Source organism: Esox lucius, chromosome 13, assembly GCF_011004845.1.
Source record: "Esox lucius isolate fEsoLuc1 chromosome 13, fEsoLuc1.pri, whole genome shotgun sequence".
Taxonomy (NCBI): Eukaryota; Metazoa; Chordata; class Actinopteri; order Esociformes; family Esocidae; genus Esox; species Esox lucius.
In genome coordinates, this window is record NC_047581.1 from 25,597,071 (window position 1) to 25,619,443 (window position 22,373).

Genomic DNA, 22,373 nt, shown 5'->3' on the forward strand with positions numbered 1-22,373 from the left:
ATGCTTTTTGATTGATAATGAACCATTTTGTCTTTGTCTATGCAGAGAGGGTCTGCTATATCCAGATGAGGCATTTGCCTGACACATCAATTAGGCCCAATGCCCACTGTTTGTCTGAATTAGAGGCCAACAACACTGACACAGCCAACTCCTCTCTTCCTCTAAACAAAAATAAATATATCAAAAGTAATGCTTCCTAAAATCAAATCTAAAGTCAGACAAAAACAACACATTCAACTAATAGCTGATTTGGAGCCATGGTATTATAAGCCTAGATAATCAGAAAGTATACCTACAGTGTTCTGGAATTACAACAGGGTGGTTGATGTGCTACAGCACAAACATGCATTCATTTCATTTGTGAAAAGTGATTTCTTGAATAAAAAGTTTTTAGCTGAACAAGTGTCATATCCTGTGACAGACCAAGGAAGTGGGGGAAAACAGTATTTCTCTGTGGGATATATGCCCTTTACAAGTAGATTTCAGCATTTTGAATTTCCGCAAGGTAATATATTAATCTGAGAAATTTACAAAATTCTAATTTACTCCAAAATTTACTCTAAATATTTTCACTCCAGGGAAAATGTTTTGACTTAAATATATGAATCATTTAATACAGTTTTGTAACAATAACATTTCAATTACCATGTATATTTTCTAAACTCAGACTTTCCTCAGTGCATCCACTCACTGGAAATATAGGAAATATAGTTCAGACTCGGCAAGTGGGTTTTCTCTCCATCTGTGACTACATAAAGTAAGAATGAAATGTAATACTGATTAAAGTGGGCACTAGATGACTGGTTAGTATATAGAATTCAGCCCCGCTATGTTTGTTTGTTTGCTAGAGAGTGTTGTCCTCAGCTGAAGTGTACAATGCCTTAATGCAGTGTTTCTTAATCCTGGTCCTGTGGACCAAAATGGGTATGCAATTTTGTTTTTGCCCTAGCACTCACACAGCTGATTCAAATTAAAGACTCGATGATGGGTTGATTAAGTCAATCAAGTGTGTATGTGGTACGGCAACATTTGAATCAGGTGTGTGAGCACTAGGGCAAAAACAAAAACATGCACCCCTTTGGGTCCCGAGGACCAGGATTAAGAAACACAGCCTTAATGTATAGGAAAAGCTGTTCAGTATGGATACAAGCACAAAACAAGTAGCAATGCATTAACTTGAACTGGTTGGATAACCTTGTTGCATTACAGCCATTCTGCCAGTCCCTGGCACAAGCTAGCAATTTAGTGGCCATGAAACCTTAACTCAAAAACCCAGTCAAGACAGGTGATAATAGGGAGCTCCAACTATCCAGTATGTCCATCATGTCCAGATGAAATGGGCAGCAGTCCATCCTAGCTGTTCTGAGAGACTTTGAAGGGAATTGACAGAGAGTGTACTGTTTGAAGATGTAAACAGTGTCACTGTCCAGCAAAGACGGATGTCAGGTGAATTTAGCCATCTGACAGACCTCAAGGTGCACTCGGTAGATATGGAATGGTTTTAGCACCTACCCAACCATTAAAATGTATTGTACAAAAAGAACACAGGCCTCAATACACCCAGTGCTGTCTGGCATGGAGGCCAAAACAGATGACTCGGTCATCAAAACATGCAAAGTTAAATTAAAGTTCTCTGTTCGGTAATAATACAAATTAAATAAACATTTACAAAACAAAGCAAAGACAGCTGACTAGCTGATACCTGTAGTGAGACCAAAACAGATAGAGAGACAGAGTTATATCCTCCATAAGGAACCTATTCTGTTTCAGATAGCATATGGTACGGTGAGGTGTACTATATTGTATTGTCAGGGCACATTCAGTTAACAACCCTATTAAGTGTGTCACAAAGGAACCCTGGGACAAAGATAACATAAATCCCCGCTTTAGTGCCCATTACAGAATGGCAAAAGCATTGCAACTCTCGTGATATAGGAGGGTTGAGTGTGAGGTTAGGCAGAGGCCCCCGCTGAGACAAGGCATAGTGTCCCTGCCAGTTTTCTGCCTGCTTGTTGTCTGTTGGCTACCTATTTCAATGACGGTTTTCTGCCTGTTTTTTTTTTTTGGGTTCCAAGCTAATGGTATTCCTCTGGCCTGGACTCTTTGCTCCAGGGGCTCTGTCTCATTCCAGGAATATGCTCCCTTCCATTTTCCCCCATTTACACTCCTCCAGTGATCCGAAGGGACTGGATGTGAAAGCAACAAAAGAAATTGTTGCTGGTAGTGCCATTCTGTATACTAACTAAGGTTGCAGTGTTTATGTTCGATACATACCCTGTCTTTCTCAAAATCCCTAAAACAATTATCAGAAATTCCTAAAACAATTATCTTGTAACCCTACTCTGATCCATGAAATACAGTTGGGATGTTAAACTGAAAATGACTGGATTTTAAAATGAAATATGCTTGCCGATATGGGTTATTTTTGCTGGGGCCATTGATTATTAACTAGAAATAGTAGTAGCTTAAAGAGTAACAAGAAAAACGGGAGCACACATTAATGTTAAAACATAACATTGTATTCATTGTCATTGTATATTAAGTCAGGGACATAATCTTGCTATGATTTTCTATCCATGTCACTCTGGTTAGTGAACAAGGGCGGAGGGGAGAAAGACAATGACAAGGAATCTGTTGGGTGTTGTTTTGTTGTGTGTTTCAGTGTATGTCTGTGTTTTGTGAATTGTGTGGTGTTTGTGTGTTTGTTTCAGGGAAGACCAGGGTTGTTTATCTGCTATTCTCAGGCCTCTTCTCCCCCAAAGAGCACAGGCCTGTCTGGACCTGCCACTCTACATTTGCCTCCAATCTATGTGGGAGAGAGCCAGTGGCTTTGTCTGCTCACTGCACGCCAACGATAACATTCACTATGCACACACTCAACAAGAAAGGTCAGCAATTTTTCTCAAATCCATTGGAATTGAGTGTGGAATATATGGGTCTATATGGGGCCTATTTGTATGTGATTTCCTCAGGCACATCAACTATTTATCCTTGAGAAAGAAGGCGATTTTAAGTAGCTTCATTAAAAACATAAAAGATGGTAGGTGGTAAGAATAATAAATTTTCACAGCATCAAAGAATTCCTTTCGTTACGTCATATGTGCTTCCCTCAGAACAAACCTTGGTGAATAGTTAGTCCTTGGTACATACGACTCCCTCTCACATAGCAAACAGGCTGCTTTAGAATCTCTAGTTATCACGAACAAGGACCTGTCCTTGCAGATCCCACCTCCTTCACTTTGAAGAGTGGGCGCATTTGTCCCAACAGAAACCTTATTCTCTATACAGTGCACTTCAAATGTAGCGCACCAAAAAGGGAGTCGAGCCATTAGAGACCTAACTAAGACAAACAATGGTTTGCTAGTCTCAGACATATTCAGACATATGGGAATGAGTGGATCCGTTTCCAACATACTGTACACCCAACCTGGGGAAAAATATATATTCCTGATTTGGCACCTGCTGAGCCTTTCCCCAGTGTGTTGAGGCAGTATCTCCACTCTATGCGGTAGGTCACTGAAAATAATAGGGAATAAAATAGGTCACAAACGAAAGGTCTCATGAAAAATAGAAAGAATGCTTGTCAATCTAATCATTTACTTATTTAAAACGAGAGCGTATGTTATTGCTAACAGTGCTGTGTGTAAATCAGAGGCCACTATGATTTTCCCAGTAATCCCTATGCTGTTAAATTATGTAGATAGGCATTTTAACCCTACCACAAAATCTATTACTGACTGATAGACATGACCCTGGTTCATCTCAAAGGCCTTAGCTCAGCAGTCTGTGGCTATTTCTAGCCATCATACCCCACTCTGAACTGAATCACTACTTGGAGAAATACCTTGGCAGAGGTGTAGACAGCCTTCTAGGTTCATTTGCTACAGTGATATTCCAACAGACATTTATCGACATTTAAACACAAATTGGGACTGAAAAGTCAATTTTCCTTTGAGGTAGGAAGGCTAATGGAAAGGAAAAGTTCCATGACCAGCACTTAGAGACAGTCCATTCTCCACATATTACTGGCTGGCGGTCTATAGTCTGTGGCCAACCACGTCAGTCTCTTCTCTCCTAGTCTCTCCTCTCCTCTTTGCCTCTGCTCATCCTAGCCTCTCCTCCTTGCCTCTGCTTTCCTCATTCTTCTGCTCCACCTAGTCTCTCCTCTCCTCTTTGCCTCTGCTCATCCTAGCCTCTCCTCCTTGCCTCTGCTCTCCTCATTCTTCTGCTCCACCTAGCCTCTCCTCTCCTCCAAGCCTCTCCTTTCCTTGTCCTAGCCTCTCCTCCTTCCCTTTCCCCTCCTAGCCTAGCCTATCCTATCTGCTTTCCTCCTCCTGTCGTCTCCTCCCTGCATTTCTCCTCCTAGTCTCTCCTCCTAACCTCTCCTCTCATCGCCTCCCTGTGTTTCAGTCTGGCAGATTCAAGGACATTGTAGTGTTGCTTATCAGTGGCTGTGATTCATCAGCTTGCTTGGTAAATAAGATATGTTATCATCACGGTGCTGGTGGCATTGCGGGCCCATGTCCTAATCAATAACATCCAATTCTTCATAGATCTGCTGCTCTGATTAGTTTGGCTTAATTCAATACACAATTTGGCAGTCCATTAACAGAGCAGGACAAAGCAACATTGAGCATGTTGCTATCACTGGTGGTTATGAGTTTAATGCTGATAGAGCTTGCTGACTACGCAGTGGGCCGAGCGTGAGGTGAGAGTAGGACAATCCCAGACAGGCTCTTTTTATTGCATATCCACTTGGGTCTCCTGACACAGAGCCAGTTGGTTTCACAGTCTTGGCAACGGTTTAGTGCCAGAGACGGTAGAAAAGGTAATCATTGTTCTCTGGGATATAGCTTAAAGGCAGAGCAAGGTGAAAAGGATCAACATTTTCAAACACAGGGCGTGCTTGAATTAAAATCAGTGAAATTGCATAGTGAGTGAGTGTAGATAATGTGTTAGGTTAAGTACCATGTGAGAATGCAGTGACTCTGTCTGGAGGGAACTCAGTGAGCAGTGTTACTCCCTTGAGAATGTGGATGAGCTGAACAAGTATTCAGCAAGTTAATGAATATCAAAACAGATTTCAAATCCTACATCAGACCTCAAAGTGGCATCAGACTACGTTTACAAGAAACAATACTCCCTTAAGGAAAAGGACAGCACATCATGTTTAAATGTCATATATACACTTATGAAATATGCAATATTATCCATTGTGGTACTGTTAAAATAGCTTTAGTTTTGAGTTTGATTAGAGAAATTTAGATGTCTCCTGTTTGTTTACTCAATATGTTGTCAGTCCTCTAGATTCACAGGTAGCCTATTCCAGCATTAAATCAACCAATTTCATCCAAATCTAGAGCAGCTATCATGCCAATTCAGTGCAGTTAATGCCATTTGTTTTGGTTCATCTTTTTGAATTCCTCAAACATTCCTGAAAGGACAGCTTGGGTTGGAACTCTGCTGATGGTATCCATTTTACAAAGAAATCACTGAATAGTTTTTTAGCTGATACATGTAGCCACAACATATTTCTAAAACATCCCAATGTGATCATCTCATTGTGACAAAATATTAAATAAGAACAACATGCACTTCACTTTTTGTTGCGGCTTGATAATGCTCTAAAAAATAAATACAATAATAGCTTGCCTGTTGCTAAGCAGTGGATGAAGGATAGAGCAAGTTTGCTATTAAAAGACAAACAGTGAACTTTTGCCTCATATTTTTCCCATGCACTGACTGACTCACACAGAGCAGAAATAATCAAAGTTCTGTCTTTCCCTGATTATCAGTCACACAACAATTTCACAGCACAGCAATCACACAATAATGAACTTCCCGAAGCAATTAAACAAGCTTTCCTGCAGAGGGACCTTCATGAATACCAGAAAGACTCCTCCTTTTGAGAAGCCACTAATCAGAGCACATTCATACGAGGTGTCACATCAGCTTTGTTTTCCCGGAAATCCCTTTAGGTAACAGAAGTGAAGTGAAGGCCTCCCATCAACACAACTTACACTAGGCCACCTCCTAAATGGTGCCCTTTTCCTTGAATACTGTAGTGTATTACGAGCTCTGTTAGAGTGTAGAGCCCTATCTAAGACATAGGTTGGCATTTGGAACAGAACCCTAATCTGCTTTGCACGTCCCTCTCTGACACAAGCCTGATGGGGCTTAATTGGACTGAGCATACCATTTCCTTTACATCACTCTACATGATTACTTCAACACAACTTTGAAAATTACCTGTTGACATTATGAGGGCGGGCTGTAGAGTTTTGTGGAGATTTGGTGCGAGGGATAGAATATGTAATCAAGAAATCCTTTTAATTTTCACTCTTTGCATATATTTAACTGTCTATGGAAACAAATAAAATAACACTGATAAGTGCCTATACTGACAAGCAGTTATGGCAGCAATATATAATGGACATTACCAAGTTTAATGGAGAAGCTATATCAAATGCTTGTGTGACATGGGTGTGTAAAATACTCCTCCTATTGTCAATGGTACCTGTTGCACTGGAGTGAGTGTAAAGTGCATGTGTGTTTTGAGTCTCCTATACTCGGATCCAGGCACGTAAATGCCACACAAAGCGCCTGGAATGATACCTTCTTTTATGAAAGCTTATAACATTCAGTCAGCTTTCACAATAAAATCAGTGTATAATAAAATGTCTTATGAATTCATTTTGCCAACAACGTATAAACTGCTAGATAGCACAATTATTACAGTCCATTTTCTCACTCATATTGGACCCAGAGTTAGCTCCCTACAGAAAAGATTACTACAATCCTATCACTGCTCCACGTGCCCATGGTTAATGTTCACAGTAAAGATGCTAAAATTGCTGCTGTAAGGCAAAGTTCACCGATTACACATTCGCAGGATTATCAGATATTATCAGTGCTGTTCTTCCTCAAAAAGCACTACACAGAGAATGTCAACGCCCACGGTCTCAGACTGTCCCGAAACCGTTTTGTTTTTTTGTTTACCCGGTTCAATAAATTTGAGATGAAAGTGTATAAGTTGTACTCTAATACCCCAAGCCAAAGCTAACTGTAGAACAGATACTATATAATGGGTGATGGAGCCGAATTGGTTTGGGGTATGAGGAATGTATGGTGGCTTCTGACAATTTCGGTTGTAATACATTTTTATTACCTCCAAGGTCTAGTAGTATTTGAACAGAATGACATGGTAGGATGCGTCTATGGTTTCTTACCAGTGTTTTGATCCATGGACTCTCGGGACACATGCTCATTCTGGTGGACCCATTCTCCATTACACTTAAAGAAGATCTGAAGAGCAGGCACAGCGCGACATAACAACTTGATTGGGTTGCTCTTGACAATGTAGGCATCTTCTGGTTCCTTCAGGAAGTGAGGCAAGGTTCCTGGGACTGATGGTAAAGAGTCTGGCGGGATGTCACCTGTAGCACCTGCAAAGAAATAGAGACTAGTTAAAAAAAATTGGGACTGAAACAAATGTTTGAAATACAAAACCCAGATGAAAGCAATCTGGATGACTGTGAAGACTGATATTCAGAACAAAACTCATAAGTATGAGAGTTTATCTAAAATGAACTTTGAACTAAAAGTGAATACATCTAGTATGATATGTCAAGAACAGAAAAGATGCATAGAAAAGAAAATACCTCGAAAATAATGATTCTCAAAGTGGCAAACGTGTAAGTATGTGTACTTTGGGCCTCTAAGATTAACAGTCATACTGAGGCAGGATTTCGGATTCACCACTCTCCCCATGTTAATATTGAAAATCTGTAATTTCCCCACAGACAATGTTTGAATATCTCATTCATCGAAAGAAAACATTGTCGAAAAAGAAGAATGCAGGGCGTACAATTTGAGCAATTCCTTTCCATTCAAGTCGAAATCAGTCTCTTCAGGGCAATTTGTGGATGAATGAAATCAGAATACACCACCAAACACAGAGGCATTGGGAGAGGACTGATTAGCACTGTGACTGTTGAGCCTGAATGCTTCTTATCACCGTCGCAAGCCCTCCTCTGTGTGCACTTAATGTCTTTGTGCAGATGCCAATATGCCCAATATGTCCCTGTGTGAGCGCACAATTCATACTAAGTTATTCCTTCAAATCAGTTTGGCAAGCAATTGGCAGAGCTGCAATTGTGGGTAAGAATGCCTCAACCACGAAACTGCCTTACCAAATCAATCTACATTGACCAGTCTTTGACACCATAGTGTCATTGTCAACATTGTTAAACCTTTCAGACAGATCAATGAAAAGGGAGTCACAGTGCAGTTTCTTTTCTATTCATCAACTGCAATTAATAACTTTAAATACAGCAGCAGCAGTGCCATGCTGTTTAAAAAAACAATTCGGATTAACAATAAGATCCAATTTTGTTTACACATAAAAACCTCAAATTGATTAGACAGAAATGTAGATACATTTTTATGTACATCAGGAACAGGCGTGGGTGAAAAATCTCAACCGTATATTTCTCACTTTGAAAACTGCAAATGCATGGTAAACTGAGACTGATGTAGTTTCAAACAGAAAATCAGAAGAAACCAAATGACCAATTTAGAGTTTGTGCTTACATGTGGTGGGGGTTTCATTTGTGGTGGATATGGAACCTTCTGATTTTGACTTAATAAGAGCTATTTATTTATTTTAAGGAACCTAAACTTTAACCAATCAGAGATTGTTCCGCTAAGATTGGTTCATACTTGGTTCTTCTTGTTTGTTTGCTTAGGAAGCTCCTAAAAGCAAATCATCTTTGGAGAAAAGGGGGTTTTGGTTTTAGGGACTGAAGTGTTTCTGACAGTAGAAGCCATATGAGTGCAGAAAGCTATGTGAGCCTGAGGTTGGGTCACCTTTACCTGGACAGGCTAGGGATTTGGAAATGTTGCACCACGTTTGGTCCAGCACTACATGGATAATCAAGTCTAACACTAACATCAGATGGGGAGCATTCCAGCGTGAAATTCTCATAGCGTCAATTCACATTGAAAGCATAGCGTATGCTATCTTTTTATCATGAAAATCCATTAGCCGGAACAGCTCCATGCACTGTGCAGATTAATGCCTACTCAGTAAGACAGCAGGAAGACTAGGCTATAGTCTCAGCAAACAGCAACTCAGGTCTGCCTGGTGTTCAACCTTCTTAAGTTCTTCCACGTCACACTGCTCCTAGAAAGACGTGATTCCAGAAATGTATATCATCTTCTACCCTGGTGCCTTTATACAAAGTAGCCAGTGGAACTAACCCTCCTTTGACACAGGCCATGCTCAAACCCTCCATTCCAACCAAGGACTTTATTTCATCAACTCAGGATTCTTGGCGCTCCCACCCCATGGGAGGGCGGCACCCGCTCAGCCGAGTCAAAGCTCTCCTCTGTTCTCGCACCCCCATGGTGGAACAAGCTTCCCCCTAAAGTACTAAAGTCAGAACAGTGCAGCCTCATCTAACCATCTTTTTGATGAAAGTCACAGTGGATAAGAGTTCGTGCTAACCATTTTAAAATGTCACAGTGTTCCCTTTATAGTGTACTACTTTTGACTAGAGACATATGGGATGTAAAGACATAGGGTGTAATTGTGGACTCCAAGACTGGACTTTTCATATGAAGCCTGTAGTTTAGGGAGATTCATCTACAGGAACATGACGCCATCACTGGGCTTTATTCCAGAATTAAACCTCAATCCCATAAAGGACGATGCGGCTGAGAAATTCAGAGCTGAAAAAGCCCATGAAAGCTATTATGCCCCACCATCAAATCCATTTTTTCCATTGAAATCAAATCATCCAGTCCCACATTCTAGAACTCCCACAAATATTGCTGTGTCTAATATATAAATACATGAATGTACACAGGCTATAGAGCACTCACCATGCAGGTAACAGACAATAGTGTAAACACAAAACAACAAATCAGAGTACAGGACTCTGCATAAGGTGGTCTTGGATTTCAGAGCCTCTGAAACAGTATTTTTGACCTTCTCACAATCTTTTTTATCAAGCCAGTTCATGGCATGAGAGAATTGGCCATGTCCACACAGGGCACACTGACCATTTAATGCAAATGGTTTTGTGAAAAAACTATTGGTATACTTGAACATGCAATGGAAACACATCAAACTTCAGAACATGAAAATGTATGATAAATGTAAATACATGTTATGTGCATATACTGTCTATTAGGTACTTCTGTTTATTTGCAACATCTCCATTTGGTAGAAAAATAACTCTGATTGGAAAATAGAAATCTTAATGCTTATTTTAAAATACTGACATGGAAAACATCACCAAATGGAGAGAAGCCTGGCTAAAGTAATGTAGGTACACAGAATATGGACAGAGACATAGAAAAAGACAAGGAAGGAAGAGAGTAGGAGAGAGGGAGATACTCTAACCCTATAATCTTTCCAAGATCATTGAGTGACAAGTTGAAAATTGTTTCACAAGCAGAAGAAGATGAGATTTTCGTTCTCTCTGCTGCAGGAGGTGGATTGGAGGGGGAAAGGGGACTACAACCTGTAGAATTAATTCATTACTCCCAACCTGACAGAAGCAGTGGGGTCAATACTGACACAGCCTCTGTAAAATTGATTCCTGACAGATTGTTAATTTCCATGTTATTTTTCTTGTTCTCTTTTCAATGGCAACAGACTGACGCTTTCCAGGAGGACATTTTGTTCTTGCCTCAAATAAGTGATTGCCTACAGTATGTGACTTACAAATTAACGTGGCATTTTACTTCAAAAACAACTTCCTGTATGTCCCAAACCAGACATATATATGATCAGTTAATTCGTTTAAATGTTGAGCAATAACTATTTTCATCTTCCATTACAAGACTGTATAGAGAATATGTCAAATAATAAAATCCATGTGGCTAAATATGTATTAAATGTGCATTTAAATGCAATATTAATCCATGCAGACTTAATGTTCAGCGACTCAGTGTGTGATATTATGACGTAGCACATATCTTTGTTCTCCATACTGGTCTAATGGGATAATTCAGGAGGAAGACTTGACAGCCTGGTGAACCATACTGTATACATCCTTTGACTTGGCTAAAGGTTCACATCCATTTGCAAACTACTAATTATGATCACTGCCCTCTTAATAACTACACACTAACCACTGTCAGTGGTAACAGATAATTAATACAAGGTGACAATGCATGCTTCATAAAACAGCACCCTGAGTCTCACTCTCGCACTTTAGGCTGACTGCTTGTGTCTCTCTCATCTCATGACAGATGCTGGTAAATATGTGGCTTAATGAAGGTAATGAGTCTTCCGCCAATAAGTCACTTATTTCCTCATTAAGCCAGTACATTTTTACACTGCCTTTTAAACGCTTCTCTCTTCTCTCCTATCTGGTGCCAGTCACTCGGTGGAGGGCGGGCGGAAGCTTTTCCCCTGACTGAGCAGAGTGCTGCCTGCCTGGATGCCGAATGGATGTGAAAGCAGGTGGTCTAGATAAATGCCATGGTGGTTATCTGTATGTGGGGAGGTTTGCAATGTCTGCTGTGGCACTGATGTTGTGCTCAGGGGAATGGGGAGGAGGGAAACAATGCCAATGAGCCAGCGGACCTTGTCCAGCCTTAAGATTTAAATGAACTATGTCTCTGAATGTAGGCTTCAGTCATTTCTGTTATTTTTTTGTAAGTGGAACAGTGCATAAAAAGGCAATCTATTGAGGTGATCAATTCAACGGCCAAATGTTGTAAAAGGAAAATGAAAACAAGGCAAAAGAAAACAACATGTCGCTCCCAGGAAATAATGAAATGTCTTCTGGGGCAAAAACAGTACTTTTGTAAAGCTGGATAGCTAAGACACAACATTAGTCCAATTTTTGCCAAAATCATGCAAGTAGAATCTTAGAGTGGGTTAGCAAGACTCAAATCCATGACCACGTGTGCCAAATTTCATCAATCCGAGCCAAACTGATCAAAAGATACATACAGTACTGTGCAAAAGTCAGTCAGGGTGCTCATGCTGACCCCTGTCTACTGCCAAAAGTGCCTACAATGAGCATGTGAACAATGGAAGAAGGTGGCCCAGTCTGATGAATCACCTTTCCTTTTACTTCAAGTGGGTGGCCGGGTGCGTGTGCGTTGCTTACCTGGAGAACACATGGCACAAGGATGCACTATGGGAAGGAGGCAAGCTAGCGGAGGCAGTGTGATGCTTTGGGCAATGTTCTGCTGGGAAACCTTGGGTCCTGCCATTCATGTGGACGTTACTTTGACACATACCACCTACCTGAGCATTGTTGCAGACCACGTGCACCCTTTCATGGCAACGGTATTTCCTGATGGCATTGGCCTCTTTCAGCAGGGTAATGTGCCTTGCCACAAAGCAAAAATGGTTCAGGAATGGTTTGAGGAACACAACAATGAAACATGTTCAAGGTGTTGACCTGGCCTCCAAATTCCCCAGCTCTCAATCCAATCAAGCATTTGGGGGATGTGCTGGAAAAACAGGTCCGATTCATGGAGGCCCCACCCCCGTTGGCTGAAATGCAACCCCAGACTATGACAGAGCAGTCACCAATTCATCAAAGAAAGTGGCAGACAGGCCTCTATGTCTCACCAACCCTTCTTCTGACATATTAGTGTCTTTTTTAACCAACAAAACATTTGGACCCATTACTCTACAAGACTTTGTACCAAATGTTGTGTCTCCCTTAATCAATGTTTTTTTACATATTGCAATCTCTTTTGATTGTGGCCTTTATGCAAGAATAACACCTTAGCTGCAAAACACCCTATAAGGCCATTTTGTGTAAGACTTCTTCTTACACTCAATGCCTACAATTTTGTGCCAGATAAATGTTGGATACTGAGCAAGCATTTCATTGGATTTCCTTATGTCTCTCATAAGGAAATCCTTTAAGTACTGTTCAGAAACAGACAGCTTTTTTGGTCTTCCACCGGTCTTTCTGCCTTCAACCTGCCCCGTTTCTTAACATTTCTTTTTAACATTTCTCCTTCTGGCTATCTCTCAAGATATCAGTAACCTAATAGACAACAAGAAATTCTTGTTACTTTTTATCCAATTCATATTAGTTTTTATTCCATATGCTAAATAATGTTTCTACAAGCAAATAAACAGTTACTGCCTAGATAAAAGGATGTAAAAAAAAATCTTAGATGACCTAAGACTTTTGTACTGTAGTGTACTTTCTTGCTAAAACAACACCATATGGTCGAGGTGTATATGAAGACCTTGCTTACTGTGTAATGAGTCTTGACAAATAAAAACAACTGTTTTATGTGCATTCATGAAACAGTACACACAGTTGAATGTTTGTCCACACAACAATTCTACTTATGGTTCTTATCTGAAAGAAAATTGTCCATCGATGCAGCATTTTATGTTTCATGCAGATCCGTCATTTGGTGTTTCCATACAAAATTATGGATTATTTCACTATTTTCAAATTTGATAAAAAAACTAACATTTTGGTTTGATACTAGTCAAAGAAGATTTGGCCACAATCTTGTAAAAAAATACACAGAAAAAATGTATTTCCTAAATGTTTTGCTGTGGCTAAAGCTTGTAATGTCTTTAAAGATAATGGATAATGGAACCATGGATTACAGTTTATCTTGGTCCATAGACTAGGTTCTGCGTGAGGAACCGCCTAACTTCAAGTTGTAAAATAGTGAAATTAGTCCTTCACTAAATATATTCATTTTTTATACCTCTCCTGGCAGCAGTTCACCTCCCACAATGAAAGTAAATGAACAGCAGGAGAAGTAGTCTGCCTGTATATCCAGACAACACAGCACTCCACTTAGACATCACTTTTTCTGTCCGCATGCCTTTCTGACTCAGTTACACATTACTGTTTCACAACTGCCTCTGGACCCAGTGTCCTTTAAAACTCACACTTTTATTCTCACACCCTGAAGATCACTAGGGACTTTCTTTTGGATTCTTTTTTTTACAGGTGTTGAGATAGGTAGAGGGCGAGGAAGAATACTGTTAGACGGTGTGAGTGTAGGCTTTACATGGTGAGCGCCCTCTCGGATTTCAGCAGGAATCCTCTTCATTTGAAAGCCAGGAGTGTCAGGCTAAGGTGTCAGGCTAATCCAACCACAGGCTTTCAGAAGAGGAGAGTGGATGAGCTAGGAGGGAAAGAACTTGCATTGAGGAAGGTGTCTGCACTCTGACTTTTCTGTTCTCTAAAACCCTCCCGTCAACTCCAGGGGGAAGAAAAAAGCAACAGAGGCACAAGCAAGCACACTCACACTGTGGCCAGACAACCAGACATCCTACAAAATAACTGACCAGAAAAATACTAAAATGCTGTTGTCATGCTGCCCTTGGTATACTTATTGAAATTAAAGTGTACAGTATGAAAGGGTCAAACTAGCCAAGTTTTTCCCAGATTAGGTGTCACATTATTTTATAAACATAAGCAGTTATAGCAAAATGTGTTACAGTTACAGTAGCCATAACAGAGTGTCTTTAAATGGGGCTGATTAACAGTAGAAATATGCTGCTATTATTTTCAGAGACCAATCTTTACTGTAAAAAAAACATTTTAGACAACCTAATGTAGCTGATTAAGAAATGCTATTTCTTAGAAACTAATAACATGCTTCGTGTTTGCATCTACAACTCGACCCACGTGTAAAGCTGTTCTTTTTGAGAGGCAAGCTGAATATAATTCCATATATATGTTGCCCAGCTAGTTATGGAGGTGCTGTTGAGTCCTCTTCATGCTCCAAAGTTTTAAGTGCCTGTGTTTGGTGACTGACTGAGAAATATGCCTGTCAGTTATTGACACACTACTACTACTGTGTACACTCTGTGATGGGAATATCTGCAATAGAAGAATCTATGGTGTATAGATGTTTTGTAAGTCAACAATTGGAGAAAGGAGACGTATGTATTCATGTCTTATATGTATAGGAAAACGAGAAACAGGTGTTTTCTTATTATTCTCATGGTCTTTACATGAATGTACTTGATGGTAGGTGATCGATACATCCTATATAGGGTGCATTCCATTTTTCTTTATCCTTGCTTGTCACGCTATCTTGGTGGAGTATACATCTGCTTTATGCCTTAGAAGGAATGATTCAGCGAGGTGGCATTATGCTGTGTAACTCTATTTTCCCTCAGAGCAAAGAATAAAAGAATAATTGTCTCAGAGAATCATTGACTCATTGAATCATTGACTCGCCTATATTCTTTAAACTAGAAATATCCACAACAATTTCTCCACAAGGGCTGGTAGAGAGTAGTGAATAGAAATGCTGGCACCCTGGGCTCTAAAGTGCAATCGATTTGGATGCATATGCAAAGTATTTTGCTGTGTGACCTGGAATATTTTTGGGGGACACCAGTTCAATAAAAAATAAATGCAATGTTCAATATCATAACATTTGATTCAGGTTTCTGCTTACCAGTTCTCAAATTAGAGAGGCCAGGCTTTGTTGATTGTTTGCAGTGTTCCTATTATGTGGGTGAGGGAGGGGGGTAATTTACCTCCTTCTAACATTGGAGGGGAGAAGTCTTTCTGTCCCAATCCTGCTCCTAAGCCATTGATTGGAAAAAAAACTAATATATATATATATATATATATATATATATAACAAATACTTAATAGTTGTTCATTTTGGATCCTCTCATACTGCTACTTCAAGTTTCTAGGCCACAAGCACCAAGCTCCGCCCCCTCTGCTATGTTTATTTTTTCCAAAACAACAGCAATGCTGCTTCCCACATTGCTTCTACATACACAGAAATCTTAAAGATACGACTGTAACACCTGTTCCCTAATGGAGGGAACAAAGGACAACACAGCGTCACCTCACTGAACACATTATGCAATCACTGCTTGAGAAGGCCAATGGAAGGATCAATCTCACTAGAAACCTTGCCTTTCAGGTGCTAGAAATTATGGCACAAATTTAAGTCCACTCTTTATCGCAAGCAGACGGCACTGGTTGAACAGTTGTTGTACCTTGTTCCCATCCTGAGGGAGCAGGTGTTACAGACCTATCTTTCTATTGAAATGATTATTTCTCTAGCATTGTTGAGTAGTAATCTGCAATTAATAATGTACTTGTACAGTTTGAGTTACAGTTTTTTTCTCATCTGTCAACAGCACTCAAGATGATAGCAACCATTAATTTGATAAAACCACAATGCATTCCTAAACGATTTCACTCTTTTCTCTATGTGCCTTTCGACACAATGTGCTGACAACATCAATCTGATGGTATGTGTCAACGGTAAGCTATCCCAAATCAGGTCTAGTACTACCAAAGTACTAAGATAATCATACCCAACTGTTACCAGTCATTGTGTTCAGTTAATACGTTTTTCACACCTGTTGATTCAGGTCGGGTATCATTTCAAGTTCATCTATTCCGATTCTGCTTATCAAATCCGGTTCTTATCGAATCCCGGTTCCGATTCCAATATTTTGAGAGAGAAGAAAAAACGTTTATTCTTTGCACATTTAGGATATAATCAGTCAACGGTGACAGGATTCATGAATGATCAACAAAAACAATTACAAACCTAAATTATTCAAATAAATGATATAAAAACATATGTCAGCTCATCTGTGTTAGAGAATGGAGCAGAGGGATCCATGACATTGTCTAACTAAACTAATGTTACTGTGTTAAGCGCACTTTCTAGTTTTAAAGAAAGAAATGACTAGGTGACATTCATTTACCAACAGACCAGTTAGTAGGTAATATATAATATAATAATAATTATGATATAGGGTAACATGGGGCAAAACACCCCCTGGGGTAAGATGACCCTCCCATGCCCCCTCCCTCTCACTCTCACAAAAAACACAAAATGTCACCATTCTTTTTTTCAAAACCTCCTCTGGCTGCCACTAGTCTTGATCAACTGCAAATGTCCTCTGTATCATCACACCTTCTCAGCCAACTATTAAAAATGTTTTCTTCTGTATCTCATTCTAAGGACTGCTGAATTTTAAAACATTGCCTTATTTAAACAATAATACGTTTAGTTTAACTGTATGAAATGGCGCGTAACGAAAATGCAAGTGGTGTATAAAAACAGGGCCAATATATAAAAAAAGGAATGATCTTCCATTTGGATAAGATTCCCCAAGGGGGCCACCATGGTGGGGCATGTTACCTCAGTAGCTGGAAAAACGCCTTTCCTAAAAAGATACATATTATTAAATACAAATCAATTTGTCAACTGTAGCCATTTATTTTATTTATTAATCCATTACCATAAGCATAGCCATCTTGAAGTTACAAAAAAAATCGCAACTTTTCTTTGTTGTTTCTGTAAATAGATTTTGGCTATTTATCATTTAAGCAGAAAACTTGAAAACACTGGCATTATCAGTTTGTCATTTCACTCATTTCATAGGATGCCTACTAAAATGCTATTTAAAGTTAAAAGTGTTATCTCTATATATAGAGATATATGCATGTACCTCATATCTATTTAGCCTATCTATACAGATGGTTACCTATCTTTTTCCTCAGCTTTTTCCCGCTGATATCTTGTGAATTTCACAAGCACACTAATAAGCTACCAGCAGAAAAAAGCAGGTAAAAGATAGTCAAGACAACCGATTAAAGATAGGAGGCAGCTGAGCAAAGGCACCTGATCCAGAGGGCCAGAATGAGACAATGGAGGATTTCAAGGCTACATCATTTGTTGGCACTTGTCATGCTCAGTGTAAGTGATGGAATGGTAACCAAACCATTTAACTTACGTTGAAAACCTTATTGGAAACCCCACCCATCTCATGAAGTAAATGCCTTACTGGAGTTTCTTATTGGCAACTGCTTGTTTCAAATTCCACAGGCTGAATCGGAACAGTTTTAAAAGGTCCAAATCTTGGACCACAAATGGCACAGTATAGACAATCAACCATTTCACAATGGGTTAAGGTGTTTAGAATGATCAGCTATGAACATTTATAAACAACACAATGTGGAATTATGGTCTAAAACCTTTTACTGAACAAAATCAAACAGAGTTATTTTCACAAGATTGTGAATATCCATGCCTGTAGCATCCTGTGGCTGTCATCACCCCATTTCAACACCCTGTAGCTGGTTGGGCTATTTACTGGACCTACATCCAAGGTTGCCAACACACACAAACACACAGTGAGCTCCAGACTTGGACTTATACATGATGAAAACAGACCTTGGCAGTGGACTTAAATAACACAGTAAATAACAGCATTACCGAATCATGTACATTACAGTATGTATGCCACCATGATGTGTTGAGGCCCGCCTCAATGGCCACCACGCCAAGGCAAGGTGCGTAATCGAGCGCACGTTTGGTGCCATTGATCTTGCCCCATATGTTACCCTATATTATAATAAACTAGATAGCTTGGTCTCCATGTATGTTAGCGTAGTATGTTCACGTTAACTCGCTAGCAAAGTTTGCTTGCCTGTAAGTACCCTCCATGTTGACTAGCTCACTGTGGTTGCTATTGATGTCTAAATGACAATAAGTTGAGCTAGATTTGAGGATTAATATTCAAATATAATTCCAATATTTAAAATAATAAGGAATAGAATTTGAATAGCGTTATAGAGGATGATTGTCAGCCCTATTGTGTTTTGTGTATCTGAGTGTGAGATTATGCTATTGTTAGCTGTATTTGGGGCGTTATTGTGGCTGGAATTGGGAGACCGCAACACATGGAACACGGTGCATTCCTTCACATTCACGTTGTGTTGAAGTAAATGCTTCATCATATTGGAAGTGCTTCCTCCCTTGCACAATATATTTTTACTGCAGGTTTTACATTTTGATGTGTCATTAACATTTTTGTGAAGCTAAGCCAAACTTTCGAGCATTTGCTGTGGACAGCCATGGTCCAGGATGTAAACTGACGTGTCTCTTCTCAGTTCTCACGTGCTTGCTTTGTTGACAATTACTTCGTGAAATTACGTGACATTAGGTCCGCTGTCCACGTAGCAGGTGCTGGCAGATAAGTGCAACTTTTATGGACTGTAAAATGCGCAACTGAAATGCAAACGTAAAGAGCCGAAGCAGAATCGAAATGCACGTGTCTTTTCGAATCCACAGTTCTTGGAAATTTGGAACCGGTTCATGATACCCAACCCTACTGGTGATTTCATGTCTGATTACCTTCCACACCCAACAAATGAAAGAAGCTGCTTTTTTATCCTCTCAGAATCACTTTCTAAACTACTACAACCAACAAAAAGATTGGATCAAATCACAGCACTGTATTCTAAATACTGATAAATGTATTATAAATAAGACTATTAGGCCATTAGGTATTAAATGCAAGAATTGAGCTGCAACTGCAGAGCATTTTAGAAATGTTCCAAAATGGAAATGTTTGCTGAGGCTTAAATTGAATATTTAGGTGGCACTATATGATAATTAGATTACTGCCTTTCAGTACAATGCCACAAAACACATAATTGGTGCCAAGCCCTGGGAGCCTACTCACTCCGCAAGGCAGTAAAATGCACCTTCTAATTTCTACCTTTGAACACAGCCACTTTTTGATTTTAATCTTTTAATCATAAGGTTAACAAAACTGCCATACCACATCCCCCCCATAACCTACACTTTCAGGCATCAATATTGTTAACAATTGTTTCAATCTCACTTGCAGCGAATTTGCTATTTCTCATATTTTTGGCTGAAAGCCATGCTTGTGTCAAGTATAGTGAAAGTGTCATGTCCTCCATTTAATTTAAGACTAGATTAATTGAGGCACATTAAGTCACCACATATGGTATATTTTAGGCATTAACAGGTTTGGTCTGATTTATAATTGGAAAGTTATATTTATTTGACATCCCCAAGTAAATCTACATATTTCTTTGACATATGTAGTCTTTCCAAATATGGCATATGCAGATAACAAGCAACAGCAATAAAGTAGGCCTGTAGTGTTTTCTTGCAAGGGTGGCTTGGGCTTAAGAGAAGCCTGTTTCTTGTTCGACCAAATGGTTGGTTGGAGTCTACACTGGAGACTAAATGAGTTTCATCACTCTATCAACAATAGCAAATGGCAAAGGCATTACTACAGTTCTTTCCCAGGTACATTTAAATTGAAGGACCAGAAACTAATTACAAACTCTGACTGCATGACAAAGCTCCATTTCTAACTCATTTTGTCTGTCAAACAAAGATGGAAATCTAACTTAAAATGGCTTATTTCCCCCCCTCCCTCCTGACCTCCCAGCACACTTTCTCTCACACTATCTCCCTTATACTGTCCTGATGTGAAAATCGCCTGCAATGGCTCAGTGGTTGTGAGGTAAATTAAATCTCCAAAGAGGGAAGCCTTGTCGTCAGGGCTGATTTATTTACAAGGTGGCTGATGTGGGATACCGTAGGCCTAGAGTTGGATCGAGGGGAAATGGCCTTGGAGTTGAGGCCGCAGACTAAATCTTATTTAATACCACCATGCCACAGACTACTAAGCCAACTTCAATGTGTTTAAATTCTGTTTAAGTCTCCGAATTATCAGACAACTCCATGGGCAATTACAAACTAAAGTCGGATAGTATGGTCTGTTTATAGTCCTGAATTGTATTACTAATAGTTCTCAAAACAGTTTAGTTTATTTGTTTCATATAAGGCAGTGAATGTCTAAAAGACAATGGGTGGTTGACATTCAAAAAAATAAGTATAAATACAAATGGTGGTATGCAACAAAGTCTGAATATTTAAGAAATGTAATTGGTCAGTGGTTTCAACATTCTACATACGAGACAGAGGGGAGTTCATTATTTTGTATCTTTTTTTAAATGTACGTTTGAAATTTCGGAGATAGGCCTGGGACAGTCACACCATAGGACACTTTACACATTTAGAGTAAACAGCATTATAACATGATTTATTATATACAGTATAAGTCTGCAGATGTTCCAAAAGGAGTACCTTCTTAAATGCACAATTAAGAGCATTTCCAATTTAATTACATTTCTGCATGTTCTTGACATACAGCTGCGGCACTTCACACACATTCCAGCAGGTTTACTAAAGAAGCAAACTGTAAAATAACAATTATGGCTTAAAATTTCAGTCCCGTTGTGTTTGATCACCAGTACAAGAAATCATACATCTGAACGAAAAACTAAGCAAAAATTATTAATAGGTGCATACTGAAGACTGGACAACCCCACAAGAGTCACCAAAATCCAGCATCCAAAATTCCAGTGCACATTCTCCAAGATATGGAGTAAATATGTTAAATGCAGAGCACTATAATGAGGCATTTGCCTTTCAGCTGTCAGATCCATAACATTGATTTATGTATACATCATTCAGTAATTGATAGGGTGGTGTATTTGACCTCTCCTTGTTAATATTTCACTTGACCTCTCACCAATAGGAGCGGATCCTTTTTGACAGATTACTTCAGTCTGGGGAGAAAGAGATTGAGAGCGTGAAGTCCACGCTGAAGCTCCCACGTGGTTTCTTTAAAAATGCAAAAGCACAGTACATACCTGAGGCTATACCTAATGAGGGGAAACTACCATAAACTATACCTCACCTGGGAGTCCTATACATATAATATATTATATTTCTATGAGCTCATACATTATACAAGCTCAAACCAATAAACATCAACATTCATTTTTACATGCACAATTATACCGATTCCTGACGTAATTTAAAGCGAACTCCACGGGGCTTTGCTTATTGTATCCCTGGATAGCCAACGATGTGAAACATATTCTGATGGAGATGCCCCTGGTGACTGCTTTGGATGTAATTAAATGCACATCAAATTTACATCCGTATGAGTTTAAAATTATTTCATGCAGTGAACACACGTAGGGTAATGTGATTAAACAAAATGTGCATTTACATGGCATAAGAACAATGCAGTCTTTTTGCATTCTAGACTGGCTTTAATATACCCTTCAAAGGGCTTTGCACACTTTGATACTGGCATTACCAGCTATTATTATCTGTATGAAAAACAACGTCAACATCCAGCACTGAGGAAATGGCCTATGGAAGATTAAGAGGAGTGAGCAACAGAGCAGGAAGAGGATGGCAGCTAGCTAACAGCTGAAGTGATAATATCTACTTGGACACCACCAGCAGCAGTAGCAGTGTGTGTAGAGCCAGAGGAAGAGGACTCCCTCCGATCTTCAGAGGCACAAGGTTGGAAGCATAGTTGAAATTGATTTACTGAACAGCCCCAATCTTTGGACACTTTGCTCCTATTGATTCAGACTTCAAATCAGCAATCCGAACCAAACTCAGTCAGGGATTTAATTAAAACTCTAAAGGAAGGGAATGAGTGACATTACGGACAGGGTGGTGGTAGAAATCAATTGCAGAATGCAAATTAGTTTTAAATCCCCCCTTTATCC

The 22,373-nt window shown here is 39.5% G+C and overlaps 1 protein-coding gene across 4 annotated transcripts in view; it reads right to left on the bottom strand.

Moving 5' to 3' along the window:
* unc5db (unc-5 netrin receptor Db) overlaps positions 1-22,373 on the bottom strand; it is a 201,690-nt gene that overhangs the window by 62,963 nt on the left and 116,354 nt on the right. For all 4 annotated transcript variants that reach the window (XM_010876658.4, XM_010876659.4, XM_010876657.4 and 1 more), the window contains exon 2: positions 7,230-7,445. In XM_010876658.4, the coding sequence (XP_010874960.1) occupies positions 7,230-7,445 (216 nt within the window). The remainder of the gene's footprint in view (positions 1-7,229; positions 7,446-22,373) is intronic.